This window comes from Narcine bancroftii, chromosome 4 (genome assembly GCF_036971445.1).
Source record: "Narcine bancroftii isolate sNarBan1 chromosome 4, sNarBan1.hap1, whole genome shotgun sequence".
NCBI lineage: Eukaryota > Metazoa > Chordata > Chondrichthyes > Torpediniformes > Narcinidae > Narcine > Narcine bancroftii.
In genome coordinates, this window is record NC_091472.1 from 291,976,400 (window position 1) to 291,993,325 (window position 16,926).

Sequence of the window (16,926 nt, forward strand, 5' to 3'; positions counted from 1 at the left end):
TCCAAAACCCAGCAACAATAGAAATTCACCAAGACAAATGGTTACTCAAATAACAGTTACTTTTAATTATCTTTAAACATGAAAACAGGATCAAACTCTAACTTATTAACTTAACTCCCTTCTAATTCTAAACATGTGTGAATAAGTTCAGAAAAGTTCTTAAATTCACAGTTCAATCTCATTTCTCACTCCTCAATTTTCACCGGTATTAGGCAATTCTTTATAATGTGCACAGAATTTAACATTTATGAATCTTCACCAGACTTTGGTGCTTGAAAGGTAAATGGTTACCACGCAGCAAGGTTCTTGTCAGTTTTCAGAGAGAAATTTGTTGCTCATTCGACACAAACTGATTCCTTCCGATCAACCACTTCAGTATCTTGCCGAAGAAACTTGCCCCATCTTGGTTTTCCAGATGATAACCTCTTTCTTTCAGGTCACCACAGAGTTCCTTTTTGTTTCCCTTATTTCAAGTGAAACTTTATACAGCCAGCCATCTCCTCTTGTATGGACCACAGGGGCTTTAAACAGGCTGAACTAAGAACTCACAACCCATCTTCAAAATGGGGTTTTTCCACAAGCTTGCCAGCTTGTCCTGTTCCAGTCCCAGCTGCTACTGCTGAACTGTAGAACTGGATTTTCTGTCTCCCTCGAAGAAAACCACATGATCCTCTTAGAACAGCAAACTGCACTCAGACAGAGTGCGGAACTGGACCCGATCTTCTGAGTCCATTCATCTGTTGCTTTCCAAAACAATAATCCATTACTCCGCAGCATGTCCAATTAACACTTACCTGTGAAGTCTCTTTTGACATTCTTCAAAGTTTTTGCAAAGGCACTCAGAGCCTGGACTGTCTGGCTTGAGCAGAGCGCCAGCATTTTAAATGAGATCTGTTTTGAAGTGTTTGTATCTGTGTGTGACCTAACTAAAAACACCACCATTTTTCTCCTTTAAAAAATATCTATAACATATATAAAATATAACATAATCCGTTACAGCTGCATGGAGAGTTCTCTGTGAGGTCAAAGCAAGAGGAAAAGATCTCAGCTGTCATGCTGCATAAACTCTTATTATGCCTCACCTGGAGCGCTCTGTATAGTCTTGATCACCACTCTAAAGGAAAAATATAATGCAAAAGGCAATTTACAAGGACTTTGCCAGAGTCAAAGTATGAGGAGAGACTGACTGGGCTGAAGACATGTTCCTTGGAACAATGGAAGCAGATCAAAAATTTAAACAACAGGAAAGACCTATCTCCCTTGGCAGAGAAATCAATACCTACGGGATACAAATTTAAGTTAATTGGTGAAAGAATTACAGAAGCAGCTGCATCTCCAACCAAGCGATTTCAGAACAGTTAAAATACAGCCATAACCTGGCAACATAGAATATTGCCTGGCTAAGCCCTATCCACAAAGTCATCAACAACGGTACAATTTGGATTTCATTACAGGCATGGACCAAAATGGGCCAAAGAGCTGAATTCTACACGTGATATAACTGGATTGAATAAAGTGAATAAAAACTTTGACTTATCCGATAATATAAATCTCAACCATCTTAAGAACTCACTCCCTCACACACGTACAAAACTAAATGCACATCTTGTTCCTATATACAAAACATTTAGATGACTAACCTGCCTCAGAAGATGAACAGACAGGTGACTTCAAATTACCTTGGTTAAAAATGCAAATCAGTTCTCAAAATCAAGACTCCGAAGCTATAAAATGTTGAACTCTATCAGCCAATCTCTGCAATTTTGGAGTGGATTTAAAACTTGCCACAATTGGAGAATGGATGAAAAAAAATGTAATAAAAAAAGTATGAAAACAAAAGTAAATGTGGAATTGTTGCATCATATAAGATTCAACTTAATAAAAAAAAAAGGCAATTATACAAAGTAAAAGCATTTCATCCAAGAATTCACAAAGCTGGCAGATGGCAGGTCGGTTAAGCAATATATGTTACCCACAAAATTGGAAATACAATGAGTAGTTGTACTATTTCATTCCATCTGTTTCCCAATTATGGGAGCAAAAGTTAAAATCAGAAATCAGTGCTAAGTGCTTGAACAAGACATTATTCACTCAGTTTTTTGTGTTATGGGGTTTGGTGGGGGGATGGGGCTGTTTCTGAAGGTGGCAACAAATATAAAACAAACGAGAAATAGGAAACACACACACGGACATTGATGATCTGAAGACAGTTTAAGGAAAATACAGGTCAGGAATACAATGAAAAAGAGTAAAGAACCAATATTTTATCATAACCTCAGAGCCTTACATTGCAAAGAATAAATGAACTACTCCAAATGACTGGATGTCCAAAACTACACATGGCTGATGAGTTTTCAAATAATAGTGGTGATGGGGTAAGAAATAGATCTCTCTTTAATTGGCAGCTGAAACTTACCTCTGGGGGTGGTAGAGGCACCCTGTGATTGTAATTTTGCAATGGTATTTTGTTTCTTTTCCAGAGTTTGTTCTAATACACAAATCTGAATAAAAATAAAATTAATTCAAATAATTACTTTTACTTTAAATTGTCTTGTCTGTTCTCTAATATTATAAAATAGAAAAATACATGTTTATTTTAATAAAATACATATTTGTATAACTTTGGAAATCATACTCATCAGAATCCAAGCATTTGGAAAATGTCATAATATTCAAAATGTTATGAAAAAATACAGAAGTAATTCAGCTGTTATTGTAAAATTAACTGTTACAAGTCATAGATTACAAAAATTTCAATAGAAAATTATCAGAATAATCGAGGTACTGAAGATGTTCATGAATTTTCACTGAAACATGCATTCTCTGCATCCAACTTAGTACACAATATTTTTTTTAGCAGACAGCATACCCGTTGCTCTAATGTTTTCTTGATGTTGTCTCTCTCCACACATATCTGTCGATAAGCATCAAATGCCTTGTTGAGCTGCTTTCCAATATTTTTATCCATATTTACCAAAACAGTATTACAAATCTAAAAATATCTGCAACACACAAAAAAATGTTTGGTAACACTGGCATATAAACCTTCAGAATAACATACAAAAATCATAATTATAAAAAGTCACATCATAAGACAGAAATAAATTGAGCCAAGAATTTACATCCCATCGTCTACTGAGCTATGCAGTAGGCTTCAGTCATGCAGGACTTTTTGAGAGTTGCAATCAAATCAGTTATAGTATCTTACTATTTTTGAAGACATGATACTGTTGGGACGAAATTTGTATCTGTGGTATGACTAGGCTATGCAAGTAATACGACCCACTACATGTTCTCACACTATCAAGCAAAATGATGCACAAATGCACATGGAATTCTGAGACATTCAAAGATTGTGGTTTTTAAAAAAACGATATATTACACATCATTATTACCTGCAATGTAGAATTAATTGTTTATTTTCATTGTGTGATGGCATTGTTTAATGGGTTTAATGTATCATATATGTTGAACGTTGAGTGGGTGGGGAGGGGGGTGAAGGAGGGAGGGAAGGGAGGGGGAAAAAATGACACTGTATATTCAAGAGGGAAATGTTTGTGTGTATTTTGGTCAGTATGGTTCATAGTGTGAAAAATAAAAAATTTTTAAAAAGACAAAAGTTAACTCAAATAATACACAAAATTAAAAGCATTTCTGAAATTCTGATATTTGTGAAATTGATCTTTATGTCTAATTCCTGCTATTTTGTGAAAACCATAAAGTTTGTTAATTTTGAACTTGTTTAAATATTTTTATACTTTTCGATAGAAAAATTTGTCCCTGACCCCAGAGGCCCAAAAGACTGAGCCTCTGATGTGAACTATTTATCTGGCCTGTCGTGAACTCTCACTCTGGCCTCTATCACCCTCCCCCTTCCTCCTCTAACTTCCTTAACCCTCCCCTCCCTCCCTTAGACCCGACCTACCCTTCAACCAATCCACCCCTTTATCCAATCCACTCCATTCTCCTCCCCACCACGACACTCTCCATCCCATTGACCTCCACTCCAACCCTTGTGCCTGATCTTTACCAACCCCCCCTCCCCCCAACCTCACCTCTCGGAGGTGGAACACTGTCCTCAGTAGAGGCCTCACCTTCCCTCCTCTCCCCCTTTGCCCATAACTCAATGAGTTCCACACATGATGCCGAATTCTTCTTCCGTTGGGTCCATTTTGGTCTCTACTTCTACAGCCAGGATTCTCCAACCACCACTCTAGACCCCTTCTCCCACTTTAAACCTTCTTGGTCCTCCCGGACACCTCGTTCCAGTCTTCTACTTGCTTTGGGCCTTTACATTTCCAACTGCCGCCAAGATATCAACCTTCGCAACTTCACCAGTCAACTCATCCATTCTAATCTCACCCCCTTGGGTAGGCCTTGCCTTCCACTCTCTCTGCACTACTGCCAACCTCGGCATAAGATCCGCAGATAAAGGAGGCATTTTTGTGGTCTACCTTGCTGAAGCCAGACAACAACTCTCAGGCACCTCCTCTTACTTACCCTTCCAACAAGACCCCACCAAAACTAATCAAGCCAGTGACTCACGCACTATCTCTGTACCTCATCACTTTCAGTCATCTCCCGTGCACAGCCTCCATCCTCTGTTTTCCAACCCCACACTGCTTGGTTCAAGCTCCAACCCAAGATCCACAAACGCAATTGTCCTGGCATTCCCAATGTTTCAGCGTGCTCCTGCCCAACAAACTGGTATCTGCTTACCTCAATTCCATTTTGTCTTCCCATTTCATGGCCTCCCCACCTACTTCACAAGCCCTCCATTGCTTCACCAACTTTCAGTTCTCTGAACTCAACCACCTCATCTTTGCCATGGACATCTAATCACTATACATCTCCATCCCCCATCGCAAAGGCCTCAAAGCTCTGTTTCTTTCTCGACAATAGGCCCAACCAGTACCTGTCCATTATCATCCACCTCCTCTGGCTGGCAGAACTTGACCTCACCCTCAATAATTGGTAGCCATGGATAAACCACATGCTACCCAGTTACCCTTGCCTTTTTGTTAGCTATGTGGAGCAGTCTATGCTACAAGCCTACACAGCCAAGGACTCTCAACTCTTCCTCCATTACAGCGACGACTACTTTCGTGCTGCCTCATGCACCCATAAAGAGCTCATGGTGCCACTTTGCTGCCAACTTCCAACCCTAACCTCAAATTCACTTGATCCATCTCTAACAATACTCCCTTTTCTCGATCTCGGTATCTCCATCTCAGAAGACAAACTGGCACAGACATCTATATGGGCGGTACAGTTGGTGTAGCAGTTAGCACAATGCCTTTACAGTGCCAGAGATCGGGACCAGGATTCGAATCTCGTACTGTTTGTAAGGAGTTTGTACATTCTTCCCGTGTCTACGTGGGTTTTTCCCAGGGGCTCTGGTTTCCTCTTACCATTTGAAACATACCAGGGGTGTAGGTTAATTGGGTGTAAATTGGGCAGCATGGACTAATGGGCTGAAATGGCCTGTTACTGTGCTCCATGTTAAAATTTTAAAAAAATTTAAATTAAACCCACAAATTCCCATAGCTACCTTGATTACACCTCTTCACACTCTGTCCCTTGTAAGGATTCCATTCCTTTCTCTCAATTCCTCCTTCCCCATCATATATGCTCCCAGGACTCGGTCCTCACTTGCATATTCTTCATTATCCAGATATGCCCTGGCCCCCTCTGCCCCCATGTGAAACAAAGACAAGATTCCCCTTGCCCCTACCTACCAACCACCCCACCTGCTTTCTCATCCAACATATCATCCTCCACCATTTCCACCACCTACTGTGTGATCCCACCACCAGACACATCTTCATTGTTCCTCCCTGCCCTGTGCAGGGACTGCTCTCTCCGTGACTTCCTCATCCACTCCTCACTTCCCTCCAATCGCCCCCTTGACACCTACCCTTGTGTCCGCAGGAGGTGCTCCACTTGCCCCTATCCCTCACTATCATTTGGAGCCCAAGTCCTTCCAAGTAAAGCAACATTTCACTTGCGAATCTGCAGGGGTCCTCAAATGCATCTGGTGCTCCCGTTGTGGTCTCCTCTAGCAGACTGGAAGATTGCTTCATTGAGAACCTTGGCTCTGTCTTCTGCAATAACGGGGATCTCTTAGTCCCCACCCATTTCAATTCCCCGATCCATTCCCTTGCCAACATGGTCTCATACACTGCCAGATTGAGACAGCCCACAAATTGGAGGAACAACACCACATATTCCCATGGGCATCCAATTGGATGGCATTAACATCGACTTCTCCGGTTTCTGTTAGCTCTCCCCCCACCCCTCATCTTTCCTTGGCTCCTTTCCTGTAGTGCACTCTCTCTCTTTCTCTCTCTCTCTTCCCTTTTCTCTCTGTCTCCTTTACCCATAAGCTCTGCACCAACCACCCACCACCCCACCCCCCAACCAATCCCACAATCAATGCTCACCTTTCCCCTCTCCTGGCCTCTTCTCCATACCCAATTGACACCTTTTGTCTGTTGATCTGTACTCCACCCCCATCTTTTATTTAGGTGCTTGCCTACTTTTTACTCATACCTTAAAGGAGGGCTCAAGCCCAAAATGTCAGTAATATATCTTTACCTTAAATGGACACTTCAAGACCTTCCGTGTTTCTCCAACATTTTGATGTTTTTAATGCAGAAAATCTGCATTTTTAGAATGTACATCCATTTGCCAACATATTGAAGTAGCAATGTGCACAGAGAACAAATCAAATGAAAAGATTGCTTTGAAAAATGTTGTGATATGTTCTGAGGAACATTTTGACTTTTGCAGTAAAAATTTGATAAAGCAGTAAACAAAAATGCAGAAACTAAAAACAGCATTACTTTAAGGTGAATGACATTATCAGGCAAGCAACAGTATTAGCCAAAAGAGCATTAGAAACTGCATATGCTAGAATGTAAAACAAACAATGAGAAGCTGGAGGGACTCATTTCCAAGGCTAAAGAGGGAAAGGAAAATAGTAAGCATAAAAGGTGGGGGGCATGAGGGGGAGGGAGAGAGAAGGTTGAGGATAATAGGATACTAGACAAATGAAAAAGGGTGAGATGGATAAACATGATGGTGAGGAGATCACTTGGTTAAGAAAAATGTAAAAAAAGAAGCAATAAACAATAGTGAAAACAGTGCTTCAAAGTGGGGATTAAATGAAATTAGAAAAATTCAATGTTTGCGTCACTGGGTTTCAGGCTGCCCGGATGGAATGTGATTATGCTACTTTTCAAATTTACATTTAGCCACACACTGGCAATAAATGAGGCCGAGGATAGACAGGTCTTGAGGGAATGGGAGGGAAAGGAAACTCTTCCTCTGTGATAGCCACTCTGGATCACCTCAAAAACAGCAACTCATACATGCAGCTGCTCTTCATGGACTATAGCTCAGCCTTCAACCCCATTGTTCCCTCAGTGCTTGGTGGATGAGCTTCAAACCTTGGGTTTCTGCAACCCCTCCCTCCTGCAACTGGATACAACTTCGTTATTGGAAGACCACAGTCAGTAAGAATTGGAAACATTTTTTCCTAGCTGACTATCAACACATGCACACCTCAAGAATGTGTACTTAGCCCACTGCTCTACTCACTATACATCCATGACTGTTGCCAGGCACAATGCCAATGCTACCTACAAATTTGCCGATGACACCACAGTTGTCAGCAGAATCACAAACAGCAACAAGGAAGCGACCAGGAGGAAGGTTGATCAGCTCGTTGAGTGCTGTCACACCAACAACCTTGCACTCAATGTTAGTAAAACCAAGGAGATGATTGTGGACTTCAGGAGGAAGACAAAGGAACACGATCCAGTCCTCATCGAAGGCTCAGAAGTGGAGAAGGTCAAGACTTTCAAATTCCTGGGGTCAACATCTTCAAAGATCTGTCCTGGATCCTCCATATCGATGCAATCATGAAGAGGGCTCGCTAGTGGCTATACATTGTGAGGTGTTTGAGGACATTTGGTATGTCTCAGAAAACTCTTGAAAACTTCTACAGGTGTACAGTGAGATCTTTCTGGCTGGTAGCATCACTGTCTGGTACAGAGGTGCCAATGCTCAGGAGAAGAAAAAACTCCAAAGGGTTGTTAACTCGGCCTGCAACATCACAGGCACCAGGCTTCACTCCATCAAAGACATCCACAAGAAGCAATGTCTTAAACATAGAAACATAGAAGATAGGAGCAGGAGTAGGTCATTCGACCCTTCGAGCCTGCTCCGCCATTCAACGAGATCATGGCTGATCTTAAAGTTCAGTACTCCATCCCCGCTTTCTCTCCGTAACCTTTAATACCCTTATACTGAAGAAACTTAAATTTGCTCACCCTCTCCACCTCTGATCTACTAATGATCACAGGATTGTATAGCTCTGGCTCTCCTTTCCTGAAGTCAACAATCAGCTTTAGTGATATTGAGTGCAAGGTTGTTATTGTTGCACCATTCAGCCAAGTTTTCAATCTGCCACCTGTATGCTGACTCATTCCCTTCCTTTATACATCCCACTACTGTGCTATCATCACCAAATTTGTTGATAAGTGTTATTGTCGTACCAAGCCACACAGTCATAGGTGTAAAGTGAGTAGAGCAGGGGGTTAAGAACACAGGCCTGTGGTACTTTGGTACTAATGGGAGATTGTGGAGGAGATGTTCTCACCAATCTTCACTGATTGTGATCTGGAGGTGAGGAAATCCATGATGAAATTACCCAGTGGGTTGTTGACTCCCAGGCCTTGGAGTTTAGACATTAGAGGAAATACAGACTTCCACAACACCTAGTACTGAGATCATAGTGCAATATCACCCTTCCAGGCATTCATTCCCAATCAGGAATCTCAGCATCAAGAGCAACTCTAGAAGCAGGAGATTTCTCTCTCTCACTCTGTCTTGTTAGGGCATTCCAGGCCTCCGAGTGTAGGATGTGGGAAGTCAGGGACTGCACATTTGTTCCTGATGACTGCAAAAGATGCATCCAGCTGCAGCTCCTGACAAACCGAGTTAGGAACCTGAAGGTTTGGATCTTGAAGGAGGCAGAGGTAATGATAGGTGTTTCAAGGAGGTAGTCCCCCCCAAAATTCAGGAGATAGGTATCCGGGCAACTAGTAGGAGGGGGAAGGAAAGGAGGCAGACAGACAATAGACAATATTTGCTGCAGTAAGCCAATTGGCCCTTCGAGCCAGCACCGCCATTTATCATATCATGGCTGATTTTTCCCTTTCAATAACCAATCCCAGCCTTATCCCCATAACCCTTAACTCCCCTGCCCACAAGAGCCTTATCCAACTCTCTCTTAAATCTATCCAAGGAATCCACCCCCACTACCCTCTGTGGCAATGTATTCCACAGCCCCACAACTCTCTGGGTAAAAAGAAATTCTCCTCATTTCTGTCTTAAATGGCCTTCCCTGTATTCTTAAACTATGTCCTCTAGTCCTAGACTCACCCATCATTGGGAACATGTGCTCTGATTTCACCCTGTCAAGCCCTTTGATAATCCTAAATACCTCAATCATGTCTCCCCTCATCCTTCTAAACTCTATCGCATATAGTCCAAGTCTTTCTAACCTATCCGCGTATGACAATCCTGCCATCCCGGGAACTAACCTTGTAAACCTGCGCTGCACTCCCTCTATAGCAATTATGTCCTTTCTTAAATATGGGGACCAGAATTGGACACAATAATCCAGGTGAGGTCTCACCAGGGCCCTGTTCAACTGCAAGAGGGCTTCTCTACTCCTATACTCCAATCCCCTCTTTATGAAAGCAAACATACTGTTCGCCTTCTTCACTGCTTGCTGAACCTGCATGCTAGTTTTCAATGACTGGTGAACAAGTTCGCCCAGATCCCTTTCCATTACCCCACTCCCCAGCTTAACACCATTTAAATAATATTCTGCTCTCTTGTTTCTGCCTCCAAAATGGACAACCTCGCATTTACTCACATTAAACTTCATCTGACATCTTTCCGCCCCTAAACTATCCAAGTCCCCTTGCAATTTCCTGAAATACTCCTCGCTCTTTACACTACCACCTAGTTTAGTGTCATCTGCGAATTTGCATATGTAGTTATTTATCTACTCATCCAAATCATTTACATAAATGATAAACAACTGAGGGCCCAACACCGAGCCCTGCGGGACCCCACTCGTCACATCCTGCCATCCAGAAAATGACCCATTTATCCCAACCCTTTGTTTCCTGTTTCTCAACCAATTATCTATCCATGACAGATACCATGCTCCTTAATTTTGCAAACTAGCCTCCTGTGTGGGATTTTATCGAAGGCTTTCTGAAAGTCCAAGTACACCACATCCACTGGCTCTCCTGAGTCCACCCTCCTTGTTACGTCCTCGAAAAATTCTAGGAGATTAGTCAAGCAAGCTTTTCCTTTAAGGAAGCCATGCTGACCAGCACCAATACTATTATTCCTTCCTAAGTGTTCTACTATTTCTCCTTTAATGATGGATTCCAATATCTTCCCCTCCACCGACATCTGGCTGACCCGTCTATAATTTCCTGTATTCTCTCTCCCTCCCTTCTTAAAAAGTGGTACAACATCAGCCACTCTCCAGTCTGCAGGCACTTCCCCAGAATCTAAAGAACTTTGGAAAATGTTAACTAGTGCTTCCACAATTTCCAGAGCAACCTCTCTAAGCACCTTGGGATGCAGCCCATCAGGCCCAGGGGATTTATCAGGCCTCAGTTCTAACAATTTGCTCACTACCACTTGTTTCTGGATCTGAATATCCATCAAATTCTGTTTCCTTCGATAATTTTCACCAAGTCCCTAGATACCCCTATTCTGATCATAACCTATATCCTCCTTGATGAAAACAGATGCAAAGTACAGAGCACCCCTATGGCTGTTCTCTCAATAAGTATACCATTTGAGATACTGTTGGGGAGGAGGCAGAGAGAGAGAGAGAGAGAGAGAGAGAGAGAGAGAGAGAAAACAACCTATTAAGGAGGTCAAGTGAAGATGATCACGTCTCCAGCACAGAGGATGACCCCTCAGCTCAGAAGGGAAGGGGGAGAAGAATGATGGTGATTGGGGACTTGTTGGTTAGACAAGTGAATAGGAGACTATGTGGACAAGATTGAGGCTCCCAGGTGTTATGTTGCCTCCCAGGTGCCAAGGCCAGGGACATCTCTGGTCGAGTTCACAGGATTCTGAAGGGGGAAGGTGAGCAGCCGGATGTCGTGGTCCACATGGGGACTAACGACATGGATAGGAGAAGGTCCTGTAGAGGAATACAGGGAATTAGGAAAGAAGTTAAAAAGCAGAATTTCAGGGGTGGTAATCTCAGGACTGCTGCCTGCACCACATGCCAGAGAGGGAATGAGCATAAAGTTGTTTCAGATGAATGCATGGCCAAAGAGTTGGTATAGGGGGCAGGGGTTCAGTTTTCTGGGTTATTGGGATCTGTTCTGGGGAAGATCTGACCTGTCCGAAAAGGACGGGCTGCACCTGAACTGAAGGGGGTTCAATATCTTGGTGGGCAGGTTTGCTAGAGCTGTTGGGGAGACTTTAAACTAGTTTGGCAGGGGAGAGGGAATCAGAAGGTGAGGGTAGAGATTAGGGTAGAAGGATAAACTCATGATGTATGTGCTGAGTTGGAGAAGAAGGACAGGTAGGGAACAAAACAAAGTTAGCCAGTTTAAGGGTTTGAAATGTGTCTATTTCAACTCTAGGAATATTAGAAATAAAGGGGATGAACTTAAGAGCATGTATCAGTACATGGAATTACAATGTTGTGGCTGTTTCTGAAACTTGGCTGGAGGAAGGGCAAGATTGGCTGATCCAGGTACCTGGGTTCAGGTGTTTTAAAAAGAATAGGATGGGAGGTAGAAAAGACAGGGGGAGGGGTGTATAGAGTAGCATTACTGGTCAGGGATATAGAAAGGGAGGACACTGCAGAGGGAGTGTCCACTGAGTCGGTGTGGGTGGAGAAATGGGAAGGGAGCTATCACTGTGCTGGGAGTAGTCTACAGGCCCCAAAATAGCCCTTGGGATAGCGAGGAGCAGACAAGCAGGCAGATTTTGAGATGGTGTGGGAAATACAGGGTTGTCTTTGGCTTGGCTTCGCGGACGAAGATTTATGGAGGGGGTAAAAAGTCCACGTCAGCTGCAGGCTCGTTTGTGGCTGACCAGTCCGATGCGGGACAGGCAGACACGATTGCAGCGGTTGCAAGGGAAAATTGGTTGGTTGGGGTTGGGTGTTGGGTTTTTCCTCCTTTGCCTTTTGTCAGTGAGGTGGGCTCTGCGGTCTTCTTCAAAGGAGGCTGCTGCCCGCCAAACTGTGAGGCGCCAAGATGCACGGTTTGAGGCGTTATCAGCCCACTGGCGGTGGTCAATGTGGCAGGCACCAAGAGATTTCTTTAGGCAGTCCTTGTACCTTTTCTTTGGTGCACCTCTGTCACGGTGGCCAGTGGAGAGCTCGCCATATAATACGATCTTGGGAAGGCGATGGTCCTCCATTCTGGAGACGTGACCCATCCAGCGCAGCTGGATCTTCAGCAGCGTGGACTCGATGCTGTCGACCTCTGCCATCTCGAGTACCTCGACGTTAGGGGTGTGAGCGCTCCAATGGATGTTGAGGATGGAGCGGAGACAACGCTGGTGGAAGCGTTCTAGGAGCCGTAGGTGGTGCCGGTAGAGGACCCATGATTCGGAGCCGAACAGGAGTGTGGGTATGACAACGGCTCTGTATACGCTTATCTTTGTGAGGTTTTTCAGTTGGTTGTTTTTCCAGACTCTTTTGTGTAGTCTTCCAAAGGCGCTATTTGCCTTGGCGAGTCTGTTGTCTATCTCATTGTCGATCCTTGCATCTGATGAAATGGTGCAGCCGAGATAGGTAAACTGGTTGACCGTTTTGAGTTTTGTGTGCCCGATGGAGATGTGGGGGGGCTGGTAGTCATGGTGGGGAGCTGGCTGATGGAGGACCTCAGTTTTCTTCAGGCTGACTTCCAGGCCAAACATTTTGGCAGTTTCCGCAAAGCAGGACGTCAAGCGCTGAAGAGCTGGCTCTGAATGGGCAACTAAAGCGGCATCATCTGCAAAGAGTAGTTCACGGACAAGTTTCTCTTGTGTCTTGGTGTGAGCTTGCAGGCGCCTCAGATTGAAGAGACTGCCATCCGTGCGGTACCGGATGTAAACAGCGTCTTCATTGTTGGGGTCTTTCATGGCTTGGTTCAGCATCATGCTGAAGAAGATTGAAAAGAGGGTTTATTTATGGGTGATTTCAACTTCCCTAATATTGACTGTCACCTACTGGCTGCAAGAAGGATACATGAGGCTGAATTTGCCAGGAGTGTACAAGAAGGATTCCTGACACAGTATGTGGAATGCTGAGGAGAGGCCTTACAGGATGTGGTTCTGGGGAATGAACCTGGTCAGGTGGTGGACCTCTTGGGGAGCATTTTGAATGAGAGTATCACAAATCCCTTAGTTTCAACATACCTATGGAAAAGGATTTAAACAGTCAAACTGGGAAAGTGCTTCACTGGGGAAGGATTAATTATGAAGGGATGAGGCAGGGACGAGCAAGAGTAAATTGGAAACAGATGTTTAAGGGTGAAAGCACAGAAGTAATGTGGAGGAAGTTGAAGGACTACTTGTGCAGCATTCAAGATGGGTTTGTCCCACTGGGATAAGGAAAAAGATGGTTGGAAAAGGGAACCATGGCTGACAAAACATGTCAGGCAAAAAGTCAAGAGGAAGAAGGAAGTATAAATTAGACAAAGGAAGGGCTCATGAGAAGTATATGGTAGCCAGGAAGGAGCTTAAGAAAGGACAGGAGAGCTTGAAGGGGGAATAAGAAAGCCTTGGCATGTAGAATTAAGGAGAACCCTCCATATGTGAAGAACAGAAGGATCCGTGCTGTAATTGTTATGTTATGTTATATGATAAGAATGAAGGTGGGGCCGCTAAAGCATAAGGGAGGCAACATGGGCCTGGAGGCAGAGGAAGTCCTAAATTAGTGATTCCTAAAGTGGGCGCTGCTGCCCTCCTGGGGGCAAAGGAAAGATCCAAGGGAGCGGTGGGGAGAAAGGGGGTAGGTAGGGGGCAGTGAATACTTGTTTGTTTCTTGTTGATGTGCTCTGTACTGGACACACGCCACATTCATGTCTGTAAGGGCCAATGCTCCAGGTTTGTAAGAATTTTAAATTATCTTCAGGTTGTAATGAACATTTAAATTGCATATAAATACACTGACCCCCCTCCCCACCTATTTTTGGCCCCAACTACCCGCTCGCCCCGGCCGCCTGTCCATTGAGCTCCTGACAGCTGATCCTCGCCCTGACCACCCGCCCATCGAGCACCCAACAGCCAGGAAAGCTATTCCTCTCAGTGATAACCCTGTTCAAAGAAATGTGGATGAAATGGCTGACAACATTGAAGGCACATTGTGCAACATGCTTAGGACAACATCACTGGGCTTACAATTAGATGTGTCCTCTCTGCCAGGCTTCTTGCTTACGTTTGTTTTGTCAGAGACAAAAGTTTGGTTCAAGAGCTATTATTTGCAAGACAAGTATTAACAGATACAAAAGAGGATACAGTATTTTGTGTTGAGAATGTTTCAGAGAGAAAGTTATCCCGGTTACCAACATTCTTGCTTGTGCAACAAATTGGAACCATTAATGACAGGTCGTCATTGTGGCTTCATCAGTTTCTTGAAAAAAGCAGTACCTGGTGTGTTTACTGTGCAACATCTGGCCACATAAAACCTAAGTGGCCAGCTTCACAATCATTAAGCACTGTTATCACAGCCATAAATAAAAACAAAGCTCATGCTCTCATTCCTGACTGTTTTGACAACTCTGCATTAAGAATGATGAAGATTTGAATGTTTGTTGTTGTACACAGAAGTTAGATGACTGTCAAAGGGAAACTGCCTGAGGCGTTTCTATTCAATTTTTAAAAACATTTGTTGAATTCTTCCAAGATTCCAATTCAGCTGGGGCATGGCCATGCTGGGTGGCTGAGCAGGTGTTTCTCTGAGCTCTCTGAGAAAATCCTCTAAAAGACGACCAAAAAGCGGTTTTAATGAAACATTTTCAACTGCAAAAGTGTGGATACATCTTTTAAAGATTAATATTGAAGAATGACTGGACGATCCCATGGGAAGATGCCAAAATCCGTGATGGAAAAAGCTCACGCCTCACCAGTCGCCTCGACAGAAAGAGCGGGTGGAGATGCCTCCTCTCAACAAATACCAGCCTTTGCAACTCAGCTGCAAAAGATTGGAGGTCTGGGTCAGCATTTTACAAGTGTGGAGAATACCATTAAAGAGCTTACCACTACAGTAAGAGATGTGGGTGAAGCTATTAATGATTTAAATGAAAGAGTGGACAGAGCCAAGAAAGATCTTGGCAAACACGATAAACAAATCAAAGAACTAAAGAAACAAGCTGAATAGATAAGCAGCTTTTTTTGGACAAATTGGATTATATGGAGAACTTCAGTCAGAGGAACAATGTGCGAATTGTTGGCCTGAGAAAAGGTGCAGAAGGCAGAGATGCTGTGAAATTCTTCAAGACTTGGATCTCTCAAGTCTTTCGCACTAATGAACTTGGCGACCGAGTGCACATACAATGCGTTCATCAAATATTGGGACCGAGGAGAACGGGTGAAGCCCGCCCTCGACTCGTTCTGGTGAGATTGCTGAGCTTCCAAGGATAGAGAGATGATCCTAAGATTTGCTTATGAAAATACTCAAAATTTTGGTTCTCCCTTGAAATGGGATAATGCAGAGATCATGTTCTTCCAGGACTTTAGTAATTTGGTGATTCAGAGAAAAAGAAAATATGGCGTGGTCAAGAGGCAACTCCGATAAAAGAACTTTAAATAAACAGTGCTGTACCCAGCAATGTTGAGAGTGGACATTTCCGAAGGCAATAGAAATATTTTAAATTGAAGGAAGTAGAAGAGTTTATTCGATAACTGTGAAGAGAAACAGCGAAGCTGATGGTGAAAGACTGGTGTAAATACGATATTTAAGGACATAGTAAAATTTTATTTCTTTTTGTGTGGTGGTTGTCTTAATTTTTACGACAAAATGCCAAAGTTTTATCCTATCTACATCTCAGGGAGCTCAGAGAATGGAAAGGAGGTTCTGAAGGTACAGCACGGTACAACTCTGGCTTAAGAGGGGTTATGGTGTCAATGGGGGGGGGGGGGGCTAGCTTTCAAGATGGCGCTTTAGGGTAAGGTTGTTCTTCTTTCTCCATTAAGGCTTTCGTGGGCTTTTCTTCGCGGACCTTGGGGATTCCCTGTCAACGTCACCGCCGGGGTGGAGGTTGCATGATTTTTTGAGCAAGGTCACATACTTTACATACTTGTATATTTGCACAGAATTTTTAATATGTTATTCTGGATAAGTTACTGAAGTTTATAAATTTTAATGTCAATGGTTTGAATGGGAAAGTCAAAAGAAAAGAATACTCTCATATTTAAAAAAGATAAAAGCTGACATAGTATTTCTCCAAGAAACACATCTTACTAGAGTGGAACATGATAAATTGAGGTGATTGTTGGGGGGAGGGGGGCAGGTCTTCTCTTCCTCATTCAATTTGAAAGTGGCGGGCGTGGCAATTTTGATTAATAAGAACATCCTGATCGCTGTAGAAAATGTTTCCATGGACCAAGCAGGTAGATATGTAATGATAAATGGCAATTTTTACTCAGAATCATGGACGATAATGAATATTTATGCCCTGAATTATGACGATGAGATTCTTCATGAAGGATGTATTTTTAAAAGCTGCAGAGGGAAGGAAAAATATATTGACTGGAGAACACTTTAAATTTTGTTTGTATCCGATCCTAGATAAATTGGCAAAAATGGTAATGAGAGCCAAGGCAGCAAAATTAACTCCCTCATATATGAAAGATTTAAACTTGAAGGATGTGTGG

General features: G+C 43.1%; 1 protein-coding gene across 10 annotated transcripts in view; it reads right to left on the reverse strand.

Moving 5' to 3' along the window:
• Positions 1-16,926, reverse strand: part of tank (TRAF family member-associated NFKB activator) — a 119,053-nt gene that overhangs the window by 61,350 nt on the left and 40,777 nt on the right. For all 10 annotated transcript variants that reach the window (XM_069935374.1, XM_069935373.1, XM_069935372.1 and 7 more), the window contains 2 exons: positions 2,870-3,002; positions 2,417-2,501 (listed from right to left, as the gene is read on the reverse strand). In XM_069935374.1, the coding sequence (XP_069791475.1) occupies positions 2,417-2,501; positions 2,870-2,968 (184 nt within the window). In that variant the 5' untranslated portion in view covers positions 2,969-3,002. The remainder of the gene's footprint in view (positions 1-2,416; positions 2,502-2,869; positions 3,003-16,926) is intronic.